This window comes from Manis javanica, chromosome 12 (genome assembly GCF_040802235.1).
Source record: "Manis javanica isolate MJ-LG chromosome 12, MJ_LKY, whole genome shotgun sequence".
Lineage (NCBI taxonomy): Eukaryota > Metazoa > Chordata > Mammalia > Pholidota > Manidae > Manis > Manis javanica.
This window is the reverse complement of record NC_133167.1, coordinates 26,605,966-26,632,172: the sequence shown is the minus strand read 5'-3', so window position 1 is coordinate 26,632,172 and position 26,207 is coordinate 26,605,966. Positions and strand designations below refer to the sequence as shown.

General features: G+C 40.7%; 1 protein-coding gene across 3 annotated transcripts in view; it reads right to left on the bottom strand.

Moving 5' to 3' along the window:
- KLF7 (KLF transcription factor 7) overlaps nt 1-26,207 on the bottom strand; it is an 85,306-nt gene that overhangs the window by 13,706 nt on the left and 45,393 nt on the right. Inside the window, exon 3 of one of the 3 annotated variants that reach the window (XM_017658895.3) lies at nt 2-25,392. The exons of the other annotated variants lie outside the window; for them this stretch is intronic. Coding sequence (XP_017514384.1) covers nt 25,367-25,392 — 26 coding nt within the window. The 3' untranslated portion in view covers nt 2-25,366. Of the gene's footprint in view, nt 1; nt 25,393-26,207 lie in introns of those variants that run through there. 3 annotated transcript variants of the gene reach the window in all.

Here is a 26,207-nt window from a genome sequence, read left to right as displayed (position 1 = left end):
GGGGAGATGGGATGATCATGGTCAGGAACAGGACAAAATGGCCACACAACTTATCAGGTTCTGATTCCTATCCATCAGTCTTGGAAAAGAGCTCTAGAGATCATTTTTGAAAGACTATATTTCTGACACAGTGTGTCACATTACTGTAGTCTCCTAGTGTTTTGCTGCTGGTGTTTAACCTTCAAAAGTGGTTCACAAGCTCCTCAGATCTGGAGCTGTCATTTCAGTTCCTGGAGTCAGAGCATTTCCTTTGACTGGTGAGGAATCAATTTGTATTTATTTCCTATTCCATGGACCACTTTGACCCCCACCATCCAAGCAGAAAGGAAATGTGCTATTTTCATCTGAACCACAAATGCTTCTAATTCTGTTTTTCTCCAGAACCTACAGTAATTTACCATTTCAGCCTTTTTAGTCTTCTCCCTCCTCTTCCCTCCTACCACAAACTGGAGCCAGGTAGCTGACTGACAAGGCAAACAGCTCAGGTCTGCCAGAACCACTGTTGCTTCCAGTAAATGCAGACAGACAGTCACGCGAAAGGACTACAATTTGAGGGTAAAACAAAAATCATGTGATGATTCCTGGCGTTCATTTAAAATACAGTCGCCAAAGTCCTCCTTAAGAAGCCCATAACTGAATGACTCCCATGTGTTCATATGAGAGGGAGATACACATTATTACAAATATTTTTAAAGTCAATTTGTAGAGCAAGGTTTTTGCCACAGTGAAGCTGCTTATAAGCACAAAATTTAAGCTCTTGTGCTCAAGTGACCTTTTTGTGCAGCAGATATAGATGGAGGGAGATGTAAGAGAAAGTACATGACTTTTCCTTGGCCCTTTTGAAATTTTAACCCATCAACATCTGTCACTGAACATGACAAATATTTACCCTCCAACTATATGGTGAGCTGGTTCTGACTAAGAAAAAAATTAATCTTAAAGACCCCATGAAATCATGAGTTACTGAGCCCTAGTAACTGAGAGGCAGGTTCAGCACCACGGTCATGAGTTCTTGAAGCCAGCTTTCCTGGGTTCAGCTTTTGGTTATGCCCCTGACTGTCCAACCTTGGGCCAGCTAACAAACCTCTCTGTACCTCTGTTTTTCTAGAGCTAGTATGCACCTCAAAGTGTTCAGAGAGGATAAATTAATATTACGTATTAATTACAATAGTGTCTGGCATACATCAGATTCACATAACTGGTAATTATTATAAACTACCAAACCCCAAACCTTAGGATCCACAGTGCCAGAGAGCTGTGGTTGTCCCATTATTTCTCCATTTTTAGTAGCAAAACCTTCACAGGGCAGCACTTAAGGAGACATTGCCCAGGTACTATAGTTGAACCACTTTCTTCTTTCCACCTTTTTCCTTCCCTTTAAGCCTGACTACAAAGAGTTCACAATTCTTTATTTGTATCACCTAGAATCGAACCAAACATGATTGAAAATTTTATTTCATTAAATTGGTGCCCTAGTGAGCCACTGCTCTCAGACCCACAGAGAAGAGGAATGAGAAACGAGGCGCTTCTTTTAAAGGGGGCCGAGAGGACATAAAGGCGGGCCGGAAGCACAGGAGGAAATCCATTCAGTTTTGGAAACCAAAAAAAAAGAAAGAATCAGTGAGCGTTGTTATAAATTCACCCTCTGGATCCTTAAAGCCAGAATTTTAGAAAATTGTGCCTGCTGAAGAGAAGGTAGCAGAGTGGAGGCCGCAAATCAACTTTGCAGTTAGCACACCCGGCACCTTTCTGGGTTCACTACAGACTCCTGGCCTCAGTGTTCTTGTCTATCAAATGCGGGTGAGCCTCCCATGTTTACTGTGAGGTGTAAAGAAGCTGTCATGCATGGGACACGATTCTGGGGCCTGGAAGGTAAATATTCAGTTAATTTGAACTCCCTTTCCTCTTACCTTCACCTGCATCTTCAGAGGCTGCTGACGAGACAGGTCTAACTGTCAATAAAAACATTCAGAGTATAGGCCAGGCCTCCTAAAAGGAGCAGAAGTCTTTAGGCTGTTAGAGGATGAAAACTAATGCACTGCAGATAGCGGTGGTCCCTCCCCCAGGATGAAGCAGTGGGTGCTGAGATCTGGGGACATGTAATCTTGGCCATGCAAGGACTCATAGGAGACTTGCACTAACCTGCCCAGACTTTGGGGTCTGGAGTCACTCGGGACAACCTAAATATTGGAAAACAGAGAGTCTTTTTACGTTTCAAATATTTTCTCAGTATATTGGTGGATTATGGGCCAGAAAGTCTGAGGGTTCTTTAGTCTTCTCTGAATGAGTGGGACGCTGAGGGGGAAATGAGACTCCAGTTGCAGAGATGCACCCTCTCAGAGAGCAGCGTTGGCATCATTTACTCGAAGTTAGTGATTATCCGATCACTATTACTACTTGAAGTAGGCTGCTACTTCAAGAAAATCTGGCGCAAACAAACAAACAAGATGAGGAGCATGCGGCACCACAGATTTCAGAAATTCAAATACCCTTCACCCCCAAGGCCTTCAAATGCACGTAGAACTGGAGGGTTCTGAAGCCCTGGGGAGCAAATGTACCTCAAAGGCAGAGAGGCTATAGAAATGCCCAAGCTGATCTACAGCAACAAGAAGGGACACCCAGTCCCCAAAATCAATCCCACAATCGAATCGACCCGACCATCACGGGAAACCACATTCTGAAGGACACAGGAAGGACAGACGGAAAATAGAGACTAAAGTGGATGTCTTTGGGTGCTTTTTTAAAAACTTCAAACAGTTCGTTTCTCTCCTTGGTGAATTTTTTCACCGTGGTGAATAGTTTTGTTTTGTTTTATATTTGACTAATAATATCAAAGATTCAGTTATTGCCCAGAAAATAAAGTAGATTCTTAGTTACTTCTGGCCAACCAACTGTCCTATCCAGTAGTGATTTCAGTGTCCCTTTGCCACTAAATAGAAACTACAGATGTCTTGACTTGGCTCTGAATTGTGACATCTCACGTCACCAGCTTGTGACTAGGTGCTATACAGAACAATATATGGGCTCTGACCCTTTAGCCAAGTTATATTATGATTTATCAAGTTGTTTTTCCAGGGTTCTGATTAATTTACCTATAAGTTGCCATTTCTACAAATACTAATAAGAAATTAAAAATAACCAAGAAAGAACTTAGCCAAATGAAGGAGCAATGCCTGAAACACGCAGAGTTCACCATAGAAACAGAAAAAAATTATAAACAATTGGAGCAAGACCACCTATTTAGGGCTCAGAAACAGTGGGGTCAGGCTGGCCTCATTTCTGGGTTCCATGCCCATTTCTATAAACCAGTATCTTGCAAGACAGGTTAGTGCAAGTCTCCTATCAGTCTTTGCATGGCCAAGATTACATGTCCCCAGATCTCAGCACCCACTGCTTCATCCTGGGGGAGGAACCACCGCTATCCACAGTACTTTAGTTTTCATCCTAACAACCTATTTGAAGATTTCTGCTCACTTTATAAAAGGCTTGGGTTTTTTCTTTATAAAAGAGTAACTTTCTTTTTAAAACAAAAGAAAGAAAGGAAGAGAGAAAGGAGAAAGAGAGGGAGGGAGAGAGGTAAGGAAGGAGAGGAAACAGAGGGAAGGGGGGTAAAAGAAAAGAAAGAGGCAATTCAGTTGGAACTGGAGCAGATTTCATGCAAAATCGGCTCATCTCCCTCACTCTGCCCTCCCTTTCACCCCCTTTTCTTTCCTTGCTCCATTCCAGATACTATTCCTGGGTATAAAACAGAACATGTCATAGCCCTGCACAATACTATCAATGTTACAGCACCTGCAATTATGCCTGCCATTCAGTTCACTCACCCCAAGAATGAACAAAAAGGTGTAAGAGGTCTGTAAGAGACAGGTAGATGGGAGCGAGGCTTAACACACTAGGACTCAAGTGTCTGGAAGGGGTGCGTGAGTGAAGGCAGTGCGTTACCAACAGGGTGGGCGAGGGACTGTGGTGGTAGCCGCACACTTCACAGTGCCTTAAGTAGAAAGGACACCCTTCAGAACACCCTGAATTTTAGGGGGAATATCAGGAACTCTCTGGAAATCAAACCCAGGAAACTTGTTCCCTTCACAGGTGACAGCAGATATAACCAAGTCTCAACAGATTTGCAGCCATACTAGGGCTCTGAAGACAGTTAAGGATGCTTGAGAAACAGGAATGACATTTAGCAAGGTTGAATCATGGCAAGAATTCATACTCTCCCACCAAATGGCCTCTGAAATGGAATGTGGTCTAAGCCAGTATGGCATTTTTTTAGTTTCTTACAGAGTAACTTTCCTTACATCATGATCATCAAATTTGATTGGTCAAAAAACCACCTGAATACCTTTTGACCATGCACCTTCAATAAATGCAGATTTACTCATGAACTATATAAATGTGTCAATGTCCTAATATGTTATGATATTATAAAATGCACCTCAATATAGAAATTTCAAAGGATGAGAGTAAATTTAATATAAATATAGGTGGTAAAGTTTCTCCCTGCACTCAAAAAAGACTATGTTGCACAGCCCTACTTTGGAGACCACTGCGCCACAGGAGAAAAGAAAATAGCTTGACTCTACACTCACTGGTCTCAGTGCTTCTGTTCTTAACCCCCACTGACTATTCTCCCTCCAGCAGTCAGAGCAATCGTTTGAAAATATAAATCAGAGCATGTGTGCCCCTTACAGGGGACTTCAAGCTTTATATTTCCATATAATTGGTTTCTCTGACAACCCCTGGATTTTATTTTATTCATTTAAACATTATTCTGCAAAGTGTTCTACAGGCTTCACCAGACTTCCATGAAGTCCATGACCCAAAAAAGATTAAGAAGGGATTAAATTGTAAATGCAGCAATGGTTTCCTATGCTCTCAGAATAAAACTCAAAAGCCCATTAGGCCCTATAGTGTAGAGTCTACACGATCTGGCATTTTTCTAACTTAATCTCCTACCCCCACCCCCAACTCCGAATCACCATGCAGTCTCACAAGCTGTTGGGAGGGAGGGAGGGAAAGAAGGAAAGGGAACAGAGGGAAGGGGGGAAAAAGAAATGAAAGAGGCAGTTCAGTTGGAACTGGAGCAGGTTTCATGCAAAATGACCTCAGGGCCTTTGCACTTACTACTTCTGCTGCCTGAAACACTCTTGGTTCCCTCACCTCTTTCAGGTCACTGCTCAAATGTCTTCACCTCGGAGAGACCTACCCTCACCATCTGTCAAGAGCAGAGTCTATCACCTTCTCTGCAGCACTTAATCAGATTGCATGTTGTTTGTAAGATTGTCTGCTTCTTCTACTAGAGCAAAAGCTTTGTGCAGGCATCTGCTTTGTTCCCTGTGATACCAACAGCACTAAAGCAGGGCCTGGCTCAATCCTGTGATACACATTAAATGCATAAAAGCATCCTGATTCACAACAAAGACCCAAGTACACACAGAGAGGCAGGACAGCCTGTGTGATTTCTGTCCCTCTCTATGTACTGAATTGGTTTAAGGGTAGAAAATAGTTGTTTGCTGGTCACTCTTCTGTGACAGGGACTAAAATGTGGAACTCTACAACAGATTAGGTATTCCTTCACCATCAAAGATTACTTCCACTTCTTCCCATCTGCCCAAGCCTAAAAATGCAATCTTCTGGTAATCTCCATCTCACGCCTGGGACCCCGGTCTCCTGAGCAACACCCCCTCTGGGGAACCAAGTGCGTCATTTTATAGAGCTCACTTGTAAAGGTTCTCACTGAAGGTGCGCTGGGAAGGCACAAGTCCTATGTCAGAGGCACTGCACTGTAAATTTGCCTTTAATGTACAGATTGCAGCATGAAATAGCAACATGTCAGAACCTTGCTTTCCAGGTTTAAAAGTCCCTTGAAAATAAACATTGCAAATGCAAATTTTCTCCATTCATTTCCTGACATGTTCAATTTTCAGTTCCTAATCCAATTCCTAACTAAGGAGACTAGGACATGCCCAGATCTCTGTTAAAACTAGTTTTACCTATTTCTTTTTAGTTTTTTAAAATGTAGTTACTAGATTTCTGTTATCTGGCCATGCTGAGGTCCTAGTCTCTTTAGGGTTTGGATTAGAAACTTGAAATTTTAAAGATCAGGTGATGGAAAGAATACTTTGTAACAGGCTTATGTTGCCACCCTTTACATCTAGAGGACATCAGCCAAGACCCATCAATTGCTTTCACATCATACTCAACAGCACAGATAATTTAAGCCACCTGGGGAATAAGGACGTTGAAAGAGAAAATGTCACTAAGCTTTCTCAACTCTGGAAGAAGAGTAAGCAGTAAACATCACTCCATAGCTTGGCACTCCCTTCTCAAGGTGTATGTGTTGCAACTGAAAAATACCCCAAGTTATTAACTCTGCTTTGGAAAACTGGCTCAGCATTCTTCATAGATTGTGGCTGAATCTTATTTCTCTTTCAAGGCTTTTAGATTAGGTGATTGTTGGAAAACGAGACAAAAGCTTTATTTTCCAGAATTTCAAAAGCATTTTTAACTACCTAAAGTAAAATGCATACTCACTTATGTTCCACATTCATTTTTTCATTCATCCATTACTTACTCACCCAAAGGCCCTCTAGGTGCTAGGACCTGAATTGTTGAATTTGCACAAAGTACCACTCATTCTAAAGAGCATACAAATATTTACTCTATTTTTTTTTTTAATTCTTAAAACAAGTAAAGAACAACAGCTGGCCTCGTTTAGGTTACCTTCTCGTAGCTGGGATCACCACCTTAAAAAGATGTGTAAAAATCCATACTCTAACATTTAAACTGTATCTTCAATGAGGTACAGCTCCTATTTCAGAACATGGAGAGAGGGAGAGAGGATCTCGACATAATGCCCCAACTACTGATGACTGCAGTAGTAGGGACACAGGCTTCCCTAGCCACATATGGCCATGAAATGTGGTTAAGGTGACTGAAGAACTGAACTTCTAATAGAATTTTAACTAAAATTTAAAAACTGAGGCAGCACGAAGAATATTTTATACTTTTGTTTTGGCAGGACTACATTTAACTTTAACTACTGAAAACCTAGCATATGGATTTAGATATAAGTATATAATTATATAAGGGATATATACCCAAATTATATAATGAGTAAGTATATAATACACACTGGAGTTCAAAGACTTAGTATAAGAAAAGAATGTAAAATATATCTCATTAATAACTTTTTCATACTGATTTTATGTTGAAGTGATCATATTTGAGATAGACTGGTTTAGGTAAAATAAACTATTAAAATTTATTATCCCTACTTCTTTTCACTTAAAAAAAAATGTGCTTACTAGAAAATTTATTTGGCTCACATATATTTCTATTCTGAACAGAATGAGTCTAAAATATATTTTCTATGTGGAAATCCCAGCATCACCTCAAAAGGGCTCATCCTTCCTAAACTTTTCCCCAAAAAGCTTTGTTACAACCTTGCTTTCCAGATCCATAAACCCTGACATGAATTATCTCCAAAATACCTCATCTCTGTCTACAGGTGGACAAGCAAAGTCAAATACGTAAGACTTCTGGTCTAATTCACTGATGGTGAAAATGCAGCCTCTTCAGGGTGACAAGGTGGATTCAACCTACATTAATTGTTGGTTCTAATGTGTACAGAGCCACTCTGAAAGCGATGATGTCCCTAATGCAGAAGTGCACTCTTCAGAAGTAACACAGAACAGGAACCCTTCCCCCAAAGAACCAACTGATTGCAGAGGTTGGCAACTCAGGTGGACAACTCCAAGTGGGTATAGCAAGGGATGTATTCTTACTGCATGGAGGGTGGTAGTAAAAAAAGTATTAAGTGTGGAGTGCCCAGCTTTGAGGGAAGGTAAGCCTACCTGACGCCTCCTGGGAAGGACTTATGGGCGCCTGATGGCAGTGTGCAAGGGTTGGGAACCTGGGAGTCATGGAAAAGGGAGCAGCGTGGAGGTCCTGTACGGGGAGGGGGAGAGGGGGAGCTGAAACATTTCATCAGATCCAAGGCCAGTGGTAGTCAGTAGGCTCTTATCACATTAGTTGATTATGCCTAATTTACTGTCCTAGAATTTTTTCTTTCTGTTGAGCATTAGACTCATTTAAGCCTGAATCATTTACTATTAGAATGTAAAATTAACTTTCTGCCACATATCTGATATATATGAAGAGATGGATCAGTGGTATAGAAAATCCATGAACGTGGATAATCCAAAAACCACCTCAGAAGTTATCAAATGATTGGCTCCAGCATCTTGAATTTGTTCTGATTAAGCTAAAGCTAATAGTGTTTTCCCTGACATACAAATGCAAACGGTGAAGTACCGGCTTAAGAATACCAGTATTTTACATAGCAATGTGCCCTGAAATTAAAAAGCAAAAAAAGGTAACTTTATCAAACCTCAAGAAGCCCAAATTGAATAATCTATATATAGGTAATGGAGAGATGGGCCCTCCCCTGGACCAGTTACTATACGAATTGAATAGATACGGATCCAATTCTCTAGAGATTTTTAGAGGCAGATATGAAATCCGTCAAGCTTTAAAACATCAATTCATCCACATAACTCTCCTCCAGGATAATCTTTTTTTTTTGGAGACTGAATTTCCTCATTAGTTAAAGCAACCCAAATATGTACCTTACCCAAGTATGAGGTCTAAGAAAAGAGAATCCCAAAGAAAAATTTCGATGTCTTATTTTGACAAAGACTAACCTAAGGCAGATGCCTTTCACATATCACTGCCTCTGTACTCAGAGGAGATTCCCACAGAAGCCTCTCATTTATTTTCCTACCCTTCTCTACCCACGGATTCTTAAATAAACCCCTCACTCTCTGGCATCTCTAGGCAGCCCGCCTGCCTTTCCCACTTTATAGGATGTTCTCTACTCAGAATGTATCCATCTTCCACATGTCACCATGCTAGAAGTATTTCTCCTGCTCAGAAAATATAGCCTTGTTTGAGTTTTCACTCTTTGTGACTTATTCACTGTTTCCTGTAGATACTTAACTATTTATGCCTTGATCACTTGGCCCAGCTTTTTCCCACTCACATGACATGGAAAGTGCTTTTAAAACTGGGACATTTTACACTTCCAATTCAACAAATATTAGCAACTACCCAATATGTGTCCAGGCACAGCACCAAATGCCTCCTCTCCTGCCTCTCTGTCATCACCCACAATGTCTAGCACAGGTTCAGGAACACAACATATATGCATGCAATATGACATTTGCTAATTCAACAGATTGGTGATCAATCAAAAATCAACAGTACAAAAAGCTTCATTACTACCTTGCCTTCCAATTTCATAAGCCCTAACACGCATTACCTCTGAAATACCTCCTCTCTGTCTGTGGGTGAGCGGGCAAAGTTAAGTATTTACACTTCTGGTCTAATTCACTGTTGGTGAAAATATAGTGTAATAAGTTGAACTCAACCTACATTAATTGTTGGTTCAAATATGTGCCAAGCAATGATGCTGCTGGAGATGAAGGCTAAAAAAGAAAGGGTCTCTGCATTATAGGAGTTCCCAGGTGGGGAAGCCCCACATATACATATGAACAACACAAGGCCTAATGTGTTTGGTAAATGCATATGGAAGAGGGAATCCTGGAGATTCTGAAGGACCATTACAGGTCCATTTGCACAAAGCACCACTCATTCTAAAGAGCATACAAATATTTACTCTATATTTTTTTTAATTCTTAAAACAACTAAAGAACAACAGCTGGCCTCATTTAGGTTACCTTCTCATAGCTGGGATCACCACCTTAAAAAGGTGTGTAAAAATCCCAGGGAAGATAGCCTCACTGAAACTTAAAGGATGCCAGGGACAAAGGCCGTAGATATTTCAGGGAGAAGGAACAGCATGTGCAAAGGCCCAGAGATAACAGGCGGCAGTCTGTCATAACTGAGGTGAAGGATACAAGGAGGAATTTCAGGAATGGATGGGAGGCTGGTAAGAGGCAGACGCTGAGGGGCTTTGATGATAAGCTACACCCTGAGGAAGACTGAATGCTATGAGGTCAGAGCTTGTCTCTGCATGTTTGTATCTGCAGAGCCTAGCCCGATGTCTGGCACTAGTACCTTAAAAAGCATATTCTCTGGGAAGTGAATCCAGACCAACTCTGGAGGAGTCAGGTGCTCCTCCCCGCCGCTCCTGTAACTTCCTGCAGAAGAGTCTTCTTGTTGCTTGAGTAATTTGTTTACAGGCTGTAGCCTCACACAACCAAACAGTTCCTTCAAGGGCAGAGGCCAGGTTTATTTACCTTAGTATTGCCAAGACTTAGAACACTGGACACATGTGTTCATTAACTTGATGGAACGAACATATGCATATATTACCAATCTTTCTTCAAGCTTCCTCTAAGCACTGTAGCCTATACCTGCTGCTATGTAATAGGGTTAGAAAGAAACCAATGATTGAAACTACTCAGAGAATCTATATTCACACACACACACACACACACACACACACACACACGGCATTGCCCTTCCCCCAAATCTGCAAACAATTCAGCACAAACATATTGACACCCACATATGCAGAAGCACCCCCACACAATCTGTCAGCCTGTATTCCTCTAACCTCAACAGCCTTAATTTTATCTGTGCTAAACCCACAGCTACAAAATACTTTCTCTTCATTCTCCTACTAAGTTTTTATCCTAGGATGAAAGTGTCAATGCAATGTGACTTTACTCTTTGGAGGGAGGAAAAAGTACAAGAAATGGTTAATTTGGCCCTATAGGCTTCTCTCTCAAGTTATTAATTTCCCAGTCACTTCATATTATTTCATAATGCACTATTCTCATATGATACAAAATGTAAATTAAGTTATCATTCAGAACTTCTGGCATTCACAGGAATCTAGTTTTCATGCTGCTATTTCGATTTTGCAATATGCCACAAACTAGAAGGTATAAGGATTTTTCCCTTGCCATGTTGTACATTAGAACTTGAGAACTCAAGTGTTTCATAAAATGTCTGCAATCAGGCTAAAAAGAAACTAATCTTAAGACTAAGTGCGACTGCCAGTTGACCTTCTATATTCATTCTCCTGTCTTCTATTATAAGAGAATCCCCAAATTTTAGTTGGGCTCCTTGCCACCCAGAACAAAGACTATTTCGCAGCTCCTCTGCAGTTATGTGTTGACATATGACTAAGTCTGGCTGATGAGATGTGAGTGGAAGTGACAAGTGCAATTTCAAGCTGTACTAAAGGTTGGGACATCCTCTCCCCTTCCCACTTTCAAAATAGCTGCGTGAAAACTATGTTCCTGGAAAGCAAGCCTGAGGAAGCCATCTTGAGTTGTGTGGACTTGGGCAATTCCCTCAGGATGGAAGCCCTAGGGATTGGGGAGCAACAGGATGGAAGGAGTCTGGGCTTCTGAACAACTTCTCAGAGCACAGCTGCCTGTGATTCTGGACTTCTATGTGAGAGAGAAAAAAATCTGACATCTTCCTTAAGCCTTTGCTAGCTCGGGTCTCTTTCAGGAATAGTTTCATTTATGTTCTTATTAATTCAAAGGGTAAAAGAAACTGATGAATGAAAATGATACATGCTTAAATGGCCAAAACTTGCAGTCAAATATTATTTCTTGTCTCAATCTCACCTCTTTTATTCAGAAAGGTTGCCAGTGCCTCTGAAAATGGTGTCTTGTGTGCCAGTACAGCTTAGAACACACACACACACGACTCACAATCCGGTGACCTGGGCTTTAGTTCTAGCTCTTACCTATTACTATGTGATCTTAGAAAAGTTACATTACATACTTTTTGAGTCTTCCTTTCCTTCTCTGAAAAATGGGGCTAGCCCCTTCTTTGACTCTGGCTTCACAGGACTGTAGTGAAGTATGAAGAGAGATATCTGTGCTTGTACACTGTGAAGTGCTACATAGGCAAGTAGATTATTAAAATATTCCAAACAAAAATCCTTCTTTTTGCAAGGTGGCTCTACAGGCAGCACCCAGATATACCTTCCTGGTGAAGAGAGGGCCTGTAATCACCTGTTTTAGCTGAGATGGTTAGAGATCCGTGTTAAGGTGTCAGGAACAGACCAAACCCTGCAGCTGGCCTTAGATTTAATGAAATACCCCGAGCCATAGGGCCTCAACTGACACTGTGTCATTGATTAGAAAGCCAAAGGGTTTAGACCAAATAGTACAAATTCCATTCAACACACAGAAAAATAGTCCAAAGCTTGTGCACACTGAAATATGGTATGTATGTCACCATGCCTCCAATGTCATCCACTGAAATACATTTGGCTTTTTCTATTGAATATATGGCTGGTTGACTTAAACCCTGAAGGGATGTCTTTATTTCCTTCCTCACACAGATAATACTTACAGTAGAAAACTAAGGTGGGAGAGAGACTCAAAACCTTATTCACAAACTAACCAGATAATAAATCTATCTTTCCAGAGAAAGCACCTTGAGAGATCATCCTAAGCCAAGACTTACAGCCCAGTTCTGCTCATCCTCGATTGATATTAGTGTTCTACAAATCCTGCGGGAATGGGCTACTGGCTAATATTTATTGAGCACTCACTATGTGCTGGGCACTACAGGAAACTAAGGGCTTTATCTCTATTCTCAAAGCTCCGTAAGACACATACTATTATGTGCCCCCCTTTTTATAGATGAGGAAACTGAGGTCAGAGAAATTAAGCAACTCACCAAGTTTACCGGCTTGTAAGTGGTACAGTCAAGATTTAAACCCAGGCAGTCTCACCTTCAAGGTCTATGTGCTTACCCATGACCTGACTCTGACTCTTACTGAAATACTAACAATTAGAATAGAATAAATGTTTACATTCCCTTCCAAAATATTTTGATAAAATAAATATTTCAACTGGAAAGAATGCCAAAAATACTTAAATGCACCCATGTAATAGCTGTTCTAACTTTAAAAAAATCCATAAATGATGGAAGGTAACTGACTTGAGATGAGAAGCTGGGGTGTGAATTACAACTTGCTCACCCTCTCCCAGGTCCCATGGTCTCACCTTTATCTTATTCCACAGGACTACTCATCACAGGACCTCTGTGTGGGACAGGCAGCCAATTTTCCTCAGAAGAGAATACCACATACCAAATTTACCAGTGTTTTTCCATTTAATTCCCTTTACTTTCTCAAAAAACATCTGGTTAGCCTGACACAGTCCTAGATAGACCAAAAATGGAACCCCCCTCAACCGCCCCAAGGCCAATAGCTAAGCAATAGCTTCATTCCTAACTCAACCCTTAGACTGGCTAAAAGCCCTGCAGGGGCAGGAGAGTAGAATGAAGATGGCTCAGTGTTGGGCAATTTCCTCAAGCTCCTTATCAGCAGGGCTACGTTTCCCCACCCTTGTCACGTCTTCTCCCACACCCAGCCCAGAAGCTTGGCGCAGAGGATCTGGGGTGTGTGTCCCACAGGGAGAGAGACACAATGGGACAGGAAAATCAGGCAGAGGCCAGACTGCAGGGGCTTAAAGATTTGCACTGTCCCATCTGGTGGCCTCCAGCCACATGAGGCTCCTGAGCACTTGAAATATGAGCACTCTGAGCTGAAATGTGCTTTACATGTAAAATACAGGCCAGATTTCAAAGACTTGGCAAGAAAAAAAAAGAATGTGAAATAGCTCATTAGTAATTGTTTATATTGATTATATGTTGAAATGATAAGTTTGGATATACTGAGTTAAATAAAGTCAGCATTATAATCAATTAATTGGTACAACTAATTACTTTAAAAATAAAGCTGCTAGAAAATTTATATACAAATATACATGTGGCTCACGTTATATATTTCTACTGGGTAGTGCTCTTATAGACCATGTTTAAGAATTTGGACTTTATCCTAAGAACAATGGCAGCCACTGAGCTTTTAAGCAGAATAATAACAATCAGATATGAATTTTAAAAATATCACTCTAGCTACAAAATGGAGAAAAGGCTGCAGAGGGAAATAAGCTGATATGGGAGACCCTCTAGGAGGCTCTACAACAGCCTGGGAGAGAGAAGATAGTGGCTGGGATGTGGATGGCACTGCACCTAGCAGCAGAGATGGAGAGAAGCAGACAAGTGCGAAACAGTCAGAAAGTAGTGCCAACAAGACATGGAAATTGATTGAATAAGGGGGAATCAAAAGGATGTGTATCAGGCATGCTCCCAGGGTTCTGCCATGAAGAGAGGGTGGCCATTTAGCCTCTGCTTTCTAGTAATTATGCACCCAGGTAGAAATGGCCCATCAAGTTATCCTGGGGTTGCAACAGCCTGTCTGCATGAAGTTCCCCCACGAGGGGCATGAATCATGGATCCCCTGGGTACTCTGCAACCAGTGCATGCTGAAGAGCTCCCAGACAAGTAACTCAAGATTCTGCCAAGACAAAAAACAGTTTGGAAAGCTGTGGGAAATGATGATGGTAATTGCAGCTAAAACCAGGAAATGGGCTAAAAGCACAACAGATGGGATGGGCTGCGGTGGAAACAGGGTGGGGTCTGTGCTCCTGTGCCCCTTCTCATTCCTAGGAAATTACAAAAGAATATTGCAGGAGAGAGGGCTTGGAGTGAACCTGGACTTAAAAAGTCGGGTCAGCCCTTTATTAACTGCGTATTATCTCTAGGCTTCCATTCCCACTCCCTAAGATGGGAAAATCACAACCTACCTTGGAAGGATTCAGGACAATAACATAGGTGCAGCACAAGCACACTGCCTGATAAGGACCATTCCATCGTTCTCTACCTTTCTTCTTGCTCCAACCCACTCAACACCCGCTCCCCAGAAAGCAGTGGCAGGTGTGCATAGACCTTCCAACCTTTAGTTGTCTCACCTCTCACAGGTAAAAAGCATGACAAATCTCAAGAAAAGCCGGGCAGGCAGTTTCAGTGTTAGTAGCACAGAGAACCAAACACCAAGCCAAGACATGGGAGACCTGCTCCTTCCAGGGCAAGCATTACTATGAATAATTAAAGCGAAGGTCTGCTTATCAAAATAAATCAACAAAGGATGCCGCTGACATAGCAGCCACGGTTTTTCCTTTTCGTTGTTTTAGGAGACCATTTTTTCTGTTACTGCTCCTTCCAATTTGGTATCTTCAGAGGCTTCCCTATCAATTTGGGTAAATTAGCAAGCTTCTTCTCCGTATGGAGCTGCAGCTGTAAATCACAAATATGAGTGTGTGTAAAATTATATAGCATGGGCCCAGTGTAATAATAAACACATTTATATTTTATAACTGCTGTTTTCTCCACCTTCAAGTTGTCTCACTGTCTGGGCTCCAGGGACTCGCCGGCACCCCCACTGCAGCCTTGTATGATATGCAATTTCCTTACCCCCTTGTCTCAGACCGCTATCTGCCAAGAGCCAGCCAGCTCCTGCGCCTTAGCAGGCAAGGAATCACACTGGCTCATGGCCCTCTGTGCAGCACAGCACAGCACAGCAGACACGCAAATGAGCAGGTGACCTTTCAAACCGTGTCCAAACGGGCCCTTGACCCAGAGACCTCAAAACTTCAGTGGTTTCACTGTCTCAAACAGCCAGCTGAAAAGACCTATGTTTGCTCAATGTGATTGTGTTTACACAAAGATTTAACGCCTCAATAGAGCAAAAGCTGTTCAGTTAATTTTAATTATTGCTTTATTCTTCTCACAACAGAGAAAAAAAAGCAATGTTTAACAGGGAGCTCGTGGTAATTGATCCCATAAGCTTTGTGCCCATGGTCCTTCTAACTTGTGCAGTAACACTAGCTCTAGGGAAGAATATATGAAGAATGTTCCTTTGCTGAAAAGATTCTTTCCAGTCCCTGCCTTTGCTTATTAAACATTTTTTGTGTAGAAGATGGACACCAAGGAAAAGCACAGAAAAACTTCAAGATCTGACTGGGGGTGGGGCAGGGGAGACACACAGGTGGGTCAGAAAGTGTTCTAAATGCTTAGCGACAAATTCTAGCAAGCAAAAGGCAAATATCAAATGGGAGCTGGGAGCCCTGCCAATTATAACAATTTATCAAGGTTTTTTCTCTGTCGGATAGAATAAAAGGGGGAAGTAAATTTGAAAATACAAAGATGCACAGGAATACAAGATCCGACAAAGAAAAACCTACAAGCCAACAGTTCTTGAAAGTGGAGCCTTCAGAGGTCATATGAAAGGTTCCTTCCACCTTGTAGGAATGTGTCTCTTAGTGTTAAAATATTTTCTTTCTTTAGATCTCTGGAAGACAATAGCAAGGTTCCCGCTATTCCCCTGGAGGTTCCTGTAGATCTTTTTGGCAGAATGTTAGCAAGCAGCCATTCCTCTTCACTGGGTGCTTTTGTGAATACAGAGGAGAGATTGCTGCACATAGCAGTGGAATCTTACCCTGAGTTTGCAATCTTTGCCTATTAGGGGTTTTATAATTCACATATTGAACAAGCATTTCTCTCCATAAGATACTTAACACATCCACAAACATCCTCCAAAAGAGTGGGGCAAAAATAGGGATAAAACAGGATTATCTTTAACTCCACATGTATCATACAAATAAAAATAAAAGCACAATTTACTTGTTCAAAATCCCCTAGTAAATCTCTGGTATACCTAAGATAGCAACATGCAACATATACCAAGATCCATTTATCCATAGATTTTCCCAACTTCTCTAAGGCACCACCATTTGGATTTTCCAGGTTACTAATAAATGAGCACTGCTAAGGTGCATTCTGTTAAAGGTGCAGGGAAAAGTTTCTATGTACGATTTCTCTCCATAAATTTTCTGAAATATGAAAATCCACCAATACTGAGATATCATTTTAAGAATCAATATGTGGCATTTATTTGCATCTTCAAAATTAGCTTTCTTTCTTAAATTAGAAAAAAAGAACAAGACCAAGAGTTCTTAAGTCCAATTAAAATAGACAATCAGAATACACAAGACAATGATTCCATGTTCTTATTCTGAGTGTGTGGTTCTACTGGGCAAGTAAGACAGTAACGTTATTGGGCATATCTATGAAATAAGTAGAATGCAAATATTAAGCCATTTAACTTGGTGAACCATACATATAAATACATTCATTTATATCTTGTTTTAATTTAGGCCCCCAAAAGTACTGATTTCTAAAGGAAAAACAGAATGAAGTAGCTTCTATAGTTCAATGGAGAAAACTGAAAAATCATTCTCTTGAGTGTTTCCTCATCTATAAAACGGGAACACTGAGAATACTTACCCCACAGTAAGTGAGGATTAAATGAAATGAGGTATGACAAACCACTTCGTAGGTTAGAAAGATAAATAAAGTAATACTATTATTGTTTACTTACTTGGTTTTAGCAATAATGTGGAGGCAGCCATTCCCAGGCTTGGTACCCAATTGCCTTCTCATCCTTCTCATTCCTGAAGCCAATCTGAGCAGGAATGCCTCAGCCTACCCTGTCTTTAGCACATCTGCTCTGGGGAGCTAACTAAATAACCACTGTATCTTTAGGTCATCAAGATAAAATATTACTAATTCCCTAAGGGGCCTAAAACTAAGGTCTGATAACCACTATGATCCAAAACATGGCACTTCCCGTGACCCAGGAGGCCAGCTCACTAATCGCAACCTCTCCAAGTGGCAAGGGATAAGCTAACCGGTGTGAAAGACACAGATGTCACGCACTCCCTACAGCCACATTCACATGTTTGAGAGGAATAATGTCAGCAGCATTATCTCCAAACAGCAAGGACAATGCCACACAATTATAACAGCATCTTGTCTGTTGTGTCTGGGGATGACACGTCTGACAATGTTATTTTCTATGCATGTGAATGTGGTGAAAGGCCAATGCATAATTCACATCCTCTAACAAAACGCAAGTGTAAAGGCTGTGTCCATTAGAGAATGCCATTTAAATCCTTCTACCTGAGATAGCACCTTTCTCCCTGAGAACTCAGAATGCTTTGCTTCCCTCATGCTGCTGGTGTGAAAGGGAATAGTGAATGTTAGGAAATGCACTGATGCAGCACACAGCAGGGCAATGCAATTCCCAATGAAAGTCCTATTTTCTGACTAAAAACGCTTATTCTCAGTCTTATTTCTGTACCTTCATTTTGATAACAAGGACATGATTGTTGTATTTCAGTGAGGCTGCGGCACAGGAGAGGACAGGTAGAAGATGATCGTGAGAGCCCAGTCAGTGAGGCCCATTTTCTGACTGAAAGCTTCCCTCTCACACACCAGCCTGGCAGCTCACACCATTCAAATCTCTGCCTCAGCAAAATCTCAAATTATTACAGGTTCGGAGCCTTCAGTGAAAGGAGAGGGATGTCTCTTGTGAAGAGTCACAATCATGAATGTTAAACCTAGAAAGTGAAGCTTCTAGCAGAGATGGAGAGATGTGCCTCATGTGGTCAGGGGGGAAACAGCACATCTTCTAAGTCCGGACAGAAATAATAAATTGTACAATATTTATATTTTGTCAATTTTTAAACAATCATAAAAAAGTCAAGGCAAGATCTGGTTGGGAGTCTTAAAAGGATGGGGAAATATTCTGCAAGCAGTGCAGAGTGACGCAAAGAGAAGCAGCCAAGGACAACCGAGGTTGCATTAGGACAGTTTCTCAACCTCACTGCTGACATTTGGGGCCCCAAGGTTCTTTGTCGTGGAGACTGTCCTGTAGATTATAGGATGTTTAGAGGCATCCCTGCCCTCCACTCACCAGATGCCAGTAGCAACCCCCTCCCCAGGATGTGACAACCAGAAATGTCTCCAGACATTGCCAAATGTCCCCTCAGGGCAAAATCGGCCCAAGCTGAGAATCACTGCATTAGGCAACTAATGATCTCACAGTGGAGGAGAATGGCTGGGCTAAAAGGTTTGCTGTCACACATAATGGCCTCTTTAGGCACTGAGAGAAGGCCCCCATACATATGCCCTTGAACAGTCATGTGACTTCCATGTTCCCCCGGAACCTCATTAGCCTCACAACTTCTTGAAGGGTCAGGGGAGTCTCGTGGAGGGGATCAGCCTGGTGGTGAGCGGGCAACCACAGGAGTTTGTGAGCACAGGGTGTCCCGCTGAAGGGCTGGGGGTGCTGAATCCAGCTCCGCTCCTAAGCACAAGGCTGCACCTGCCCCAGGGAAGGGGAACCCCTTTCTGATTTGCACAAAGGCATAATATGTATCAGCAGCAGTTCTACTGGGCAGCTAGCAGCCATCAGATTCTTCTTTTCCAGGTTAGCCAACTGACTGACCTCATGTAAAAGGTAACAACAGCCTTGTGTGGAGATGAGAATTAACAAAGCAGGTTTCACCACTGTGGAGAATTGAAAGGCTGAAGCAGCTACGTAGAGAATCTCCTTTCCTCAACCCCCAGGCATTTCTGTGCTCCCACTGTTGCTTTAAACAAGGGGACAGTCAAAGAATAAAAACCTGCCTGTCCAAAGAACATGAAGAGAACATGCTGGGCAGTTGGTGCTGATGTGTCTGCAACTGGGGCTAACCACGGCTGCTGCAGCCTTCAAAGACCCCTGCCTCGGGTTTCTCAGGTCTTCCCAGAGCTGGAATGCAGACCTGCAACCACACCCAATGGAAGGGTGAAAAGTGGTGGGCAAGACAGACCCAGAAATTCTTTGGACTCTTCACTCCAGGTCCTGCACTGGTCTACTAGGGACAATCCGTAATATACACAGAAAGTTGTTGCTCTGACAATCTGCCATCAACAAAGACTAAACACTCAATCAAAACCACCCCCTCACAAAGTCAGAATATAAAACGTATCAAGCAATGAAGGATCATTCAGCCTCTGATGGCTTCTCATGATCAAATGGTTGTCTTTTCAATGGACAAATACTTGTGAGTGATTCCCAATTGGTCCTTTCAATAGGGTAGCAGAAATTGTATTACACCTGTTCTGAGGTTATCCTTTTATAACAGGGTTTTCCTTTTTCAGTTTGAATACTACTAATGGCAAGCTGGTTTCCTTAAGATTTATGGAACCTGTAATGTTCTCTCCATCATCCTAGCTTTGTTTGAGGCCTTCTACCTATTTTAAGGATACCTAAGCAGAAATGCTTCTCAGAACCTGATCTGATCTCACAGTGGCAGGGCTTGGTGCTCAGAAGAGAGCTCTGCCTGCTTCACTTTCCATGAGCAACAGGAAATCTCATTAGTATGGGAAACCAGTACCAGCCATTAGCATCAAATAAGAGTTGCCTTTGCTAACTATTTCTGTGCACGGTCACAAAACATGCTCTGAGTTATCTCAGTAAAGTGGTCCTTCCCAGGGAGATGAAGTTGCCTCTTCAAGGGCCCCGAATTTACATACACTTTCTCAATCATTTAAAGTGAAACCTCCTTGATGCATCACTTCACTTCTGAAGAACTTTCCTCCCCACACTTCCAATGAATTTCAATCATGATGAAATGGAAATCTCTACTTAGGACACACACCTACATGGAAAGTAATTATACATTTTTAAAATCACAAAACTGATTTTAGGTTTACTTTGTCCACATTTATTAATTTGCTATAAGGAAAGAAAATAAGGTGTGCATGTATTATTTCTGTGTGAATGCAATGCATTCCTCAAAAGTACCTGAGACATGAGCAGTGCACATCAGAGAAATTAAATCCATAATGGAAGGGCATCAGTCTAGAAGCTTCCCTTTACTCCTTCTTAATGACTAAAACAGTTAGGAAAATCCCATAATTGCTTTTAGTCCAATTTATTTCTTGTTTTTTATTCTGTATGATATTAAGAAAAATGGCTTTCATAAGAATTTGGTCCATTTAAGAGATAAAGTGTCACTATCATGAAGATGTTAAAGATGTTGCTTTGTTATTTATTTTAATGTTTGTGCAAATTCTATTAGGGCCCATATCAAATGTAGATGTGTAATGATTTGTCAGTTCTTTTGTAAGAAGACTGAATCCATCATTTAAGTAATAAATCTTCAAATGTCTTGGTTCTTTTGAACTACATTCGAAAGGTACGCAGAGAAAAGAAAGACTTCAAGTTCTAATGTGTTTTCATAGTTAAAGGATTTAGTTGAGAAAGCAGGATGAGGGGACGCAGGTGCCAGACACTGTGTAGAATTTGCACTTATGCTCCATTAATTGCCAGCATATCTTCCTTTCCCTCCTCCCTCCCCTTCCCCCATTAAATCCCTTTGGAAAACAGCAGAGCAGCAGGCCCGGACTGGTACCCAGCAGCAACACCGAGAGCAGAAGTAGCCAATTAGCCTCCAGAATACAAAAGGGGGGTGGCGGGGAAATGATGCAGTTACCTAGCAACCAGAAAGAGCAGAAACAGCTGTGCAGCAGGCCCAGGCTGGTACCCAGGCAGAAACAGGATAGCCAATTAGCACACTGTATTTAATGCTGATGTGGTTTCCTAGTAACAGGCTGTACAAGTCTGTCTGTTGCATTTTCTCCCTCCTTTTCTCACATTTTCCTCAATCATGCACAGTATTACTATTTGCCCTAATTACTGTTTCTCCTCTGCTTCAAGCGGCCATTATTTTGTCCCCAGAGAAATTGGAAGAACTCAGAAAAAAATCTTCTGTAATGACAGTATTTAGTTTCAAATTTAGATTAGCTGTAAGTCTTGAGACACTAAACAACAACAAAGAATGAAAAAAACAAAAAAGCCAGCAAATCACCTTCTCCCTAAACTTGTCAGTAGTCTATGGTACCTTTTCTACATGCCAATATTTATGTGGGTGAAGCAGAAAATATTTAATAATACACTGTCATTTTGCCATACACTACATTTTCAATAGGTTGAATCCTCTGTGTACTTGAATTTATTCATATCGATTTTCTGACACTCTCTCCTGAACACAAGGAACATAAAATGTCTTATTACCTATATCAAAGGAGGGAGATGTATCTTTTGTTGCTCTTTTTAAAATACCAATACTAGTGTTTCAAGAGGCTCATGACCAACTGAAAATACAATATGAACAACCATTATTTCCTTTCTATAACAGAAGTTGAGTACAGTTGAAGAGTGTGCGTATCCCATAGTAAAAGGATTCAAACACCATTTTGTAAGTTCATAATCACAGTAATGAATTCCAGTGAGGTGACGTTAAACTACATGAACACACAAAATAAAGACAAAAAATTTTTAAACATGATTGTTGCACTGCTATTCTAAAAAAGTCCATCCTGCATCTTGTAAAGTAGATTATGTGCCACAGTGAACATTTGTCTTGGGTTCTATTAATCAGGGAGCAGATCATATAGCTACAGTTTTTAGGGCACCCATTAGACTCCTAAGACCTCTGTCACTTAATAGCGGCTTCAGTTTTGGGACAATCTATAGTCCTTCTTACAAAATTTCCCAGATATGCAAATGGAAAGGACTCGGAAGACATTAGACACCATAACATCCCTAACTGGGCAATACTTTACCACGAAAGAAAAGGACTTTCTCAACTGAAGATTGCGTCTGGCTTTCTGCCCTCAATAAAAGAACTGATGGCTTGTATCATGTTTTGCTCACTTTGTCAAACAGAAACAATTCTATTACAACAAACTTGGGATTTGAAAAGATTTTATACTGTTTTCCTGAAAACAATTCAGGTAATTATTTTACTTTACTGAATTCCATAAATTCACTGTCAATTATAGTAATGGAAAGAGAACATGTTCTGAAGGCAGAAAGAGCAAAAGCCCAAGTATGCATTTCATGATATGGTTTATAACATAAAATGCATTTTAAATTAGAATGTATTTCATTTTGCAAAGAAAATAACAGGGGTCTAACCTGAAAGCAGGTAACTTGTGAAGGGAAGAAGCAGAAGATACAGGGTCCAAAAAGGAAGGCTATCTACCAAGTCAGCCTGGTTGAGGTCCAAGCTGGACCTAGGCTCCACAAGGAACCCATAATTGAATGCCCTGGCTTTCCACCCCGAAAAACTTACGGGGTCCAACTTGGGTCAGTCCCCACCAAACCTACCTCAATAAGCACAGATGGTGAAGGAGAAGTAAGGTGAAAAGAAACAGGGAACAGACCACAGAAAGCTTATTCTCACTGAAGACACTTGTAAATAATTTAGGTGAGTTGAGCTGCATTATATAAGCTAGTCAGGTCCTAACATTGACAACCAAACATGGGGACACTGCAGGGATTGGGGAGTAACTCTGCCACTGGTTGGTCAAATAACTAGCATCTCAAAAACTTTTGATTGCCTTGAATGGTCTTGCTTCCACCAACATTTTTAAATGGTTGAAAAGAAGTTACTCTTAAAAAATGCAGAAAATTCAGCAGCAGGGGAGGAGGAGGGCTGGGAGAAGAGGTGGGGAATGCTGCTCCAGCTTCCAGCACACCCCCAGCTTGTCTCCCTACTTGCTTGCAGATTCCTGAATTCTATAACAGTCTCCCGTTATTGAAGATTTTAAAAAAATAATAAAAGAGTTCAAAGATGGATGCATACTCTATCAATCAACAGCATATCACTACCCGTCTTTTCTGATGTAAGGAGGGTAGAGGAAGTCTTCTAAGGCAGGAAGTGACTCAGCACAGGACAGCATCATATAGGGCTCCTAAGCCGGGCATGAAGAAGGAACTGAGATTTTAGGAAACAGTCTGCCGAGGGCCATCCAGATCACCTCCATCAGGCTCGGGACAAATTGAAATTACCTGGCTAGGGAGGCGAGGCTTCTCCACATGGCCCTGGGCACCCTGGCAGAGCTCGAGTCCCATTACACCCCTGGTGGGCAGGATTCCCAAAGAGTTCCATTTGCTTTTTAGAATTAACTTCATTGTATGAAAAGTTTGTTTCCTCTTGATCCATTTGCAAGGTTTCACTACAATTCGTATGAAATTCAAACTGGATATTTTTCAAAGAAAGATACATCATTTCACAAACATTTTTTCATTTGTCCTTACTGTTTAACTATTTTTTTAAAGGATCATTCCAAATTTTTTTTTAAAAAAAGGTTTTATGTTTGCTTTTTATTACACAGGACTTTAACTCCTTTTTTTTTATTCAAATAGAAACTCCACTGCTATTTCAACTTAAGAAAGCATAAGGAAAATACTGCCTGCCACCAATTAGTTTTTATAATATCATCTCTTTACCAAGCTCCATTTAGCTCTCCTCACACCTCCTAGTATAATATGTACAGGATAACCAAAATCATCATCATTAACACTCTTATTATAACAGAAACAGCTTCTGTACATTATTTATTAAAGTGAACAGGTTTTTTTTTTAAGTTCACACTTGGCCTTCCCAATTGCATCCCTTCATGATCTTTTTATTCCCTATCAAACAGAGCTGACCTAACTTTTAAATGTTAGAATTTCTTAAATTCTATTACCTCCACTGCCTTTTCCGAAACGAGATTCCTCTTTTCTCTTCCTTCCTTCCTACCTCCCACCCACAATCCATGCTCTATTCTCTTTTCAAATCAGGTTCCAAATATCTTCATTAAACTATATTTCAGGCTTTTGCATTAGAAAGTAAGATCCTCAGAGATGGGGGAAGGGATAGTGTCTAGTATAGTGAGTGTTCAATAAATATGGCTTACGATGAAATATTTATTTAATTTCATGCCCATGTTTATTTACTTTATGACTACCAACTATCCATTGAAAGGACATCTGGAATTGGCACCCCACAAAGCCTACATTTATTGCTATATTATAATAATAAAATAAATGTGCTTGTGTATATGCTGAGGTTAAGCCATTCTCCCCAATACATATTTACCTACATTAATCTTCATAAATGTTAAGGGCTAGCATATTGCTAAATTAGCATGTGGTGAACCCAAAGATTTTCCTGAATCATAAGATTCTCCCATCACTTGTTTTCCACCACCTCATTCATACCCCTTCTTTTCAAACTCTTCCTCTTAAACTCTTGAAATGCTAAATCCAAACTATCTAACCTATTAAACTCTGTACCTTGTGAATGGAACAGTTAACCCTTATTCCAATTTCCATCCCATAATATGGTTTTAATGAGTTTCTGCCTCAACACATGGATAAACTTCATTAGCAGCCATGTGTCTCAGCATATTAAAGGTCCTTTAATGTCTTAAAATTGCCCTGTTTCAGTTGTTATTGCATAAATTCAAAGAATTCTTATCTATGGCACTGAGGAGGTGGAAAGTGGTCGATTGGCCCCCTACCGTTTCAGACTGAGGTATTTAATTTTGTCCTGCGAATATGCCTGACCTTGAATTAGGGCATCTATTTATATAAATTAGTGTATTATCACATTGGCATCATTTAAAACGATGACCATCATCAATAAACACACTGTTCAAAAAGAAAAAAAGCAACTTTCTTTTCTCTGAACCATCCATGCTGCTTCTGACCGCTGCTTCGCTTTGCTCCCCTTCTCTTATGTAATACTCGGTCTTCCTCTGGGCTTCTCTGAACGAGTCTTCCTTTTCCAACCAGCAGTCACTCAGTGGCACAAAACCTGACACCTACGGACACACAGTACTTATTCATGGAATGACTGAGAGAACAAAGTAAATATGAAGATGATCAATGAAACAGGATACAAGCCTAAGGGACAGGAGATGTGGGTCAAATTTTTATTCTGTATAACCTGGGCTAAGGCATTTTTACTTCTTTGGTTTTCAGTTTTCAGTATATATGATATGCCTTTTTCATAGAGATAAGAGTGTTTTTACCATTTGTCATTTTAATGAATGAATTGGGACTGTTACAAGAAAAGTCTCTCTTTAATCCTGAAGTTTAAAAAAAATGGTTTAATAGTAATGACCATAATAATAGTAACTATAGCAGTAACAATAATGGGCCTGGAAACGGAAGACCATTCCTCTGTAATTTTCTCATTCTGGTTCTTAGTCAGTTGATGAGGCAATATATTTAAGGATCCTCCCAACTTTGATCTATTTAGAAAAGATTTAAAGTAGTTTTCATTGTCAATTTGTATTTAAACTATGTTTCTCATTTCCTCTTAAAAATGGGTTATTAAGAAAAATATGTACTTGACTTCTTTTCCCCTCATTAGTAGCATGGAAGTTAAAAGCTTGGACTGAAGCAATACAGTTTGGTTTTGATCCTGGCCCAGCTACCCCTGCTGTGTAATGTTGGGCAAGTTATTTGACCTCTCTGGGCCTCATTTTCCTCATCTATAAAATAAGAATAGTACGTATGTCATTAGACTTATACAGAATTAAAAGGGTTAACATTTGTATAAGACGTAGAACAATGCCTGGCATAAAACAAGTATTTTGTAAGCATTTGTTGAATAAGTAAAATAAAATTATTT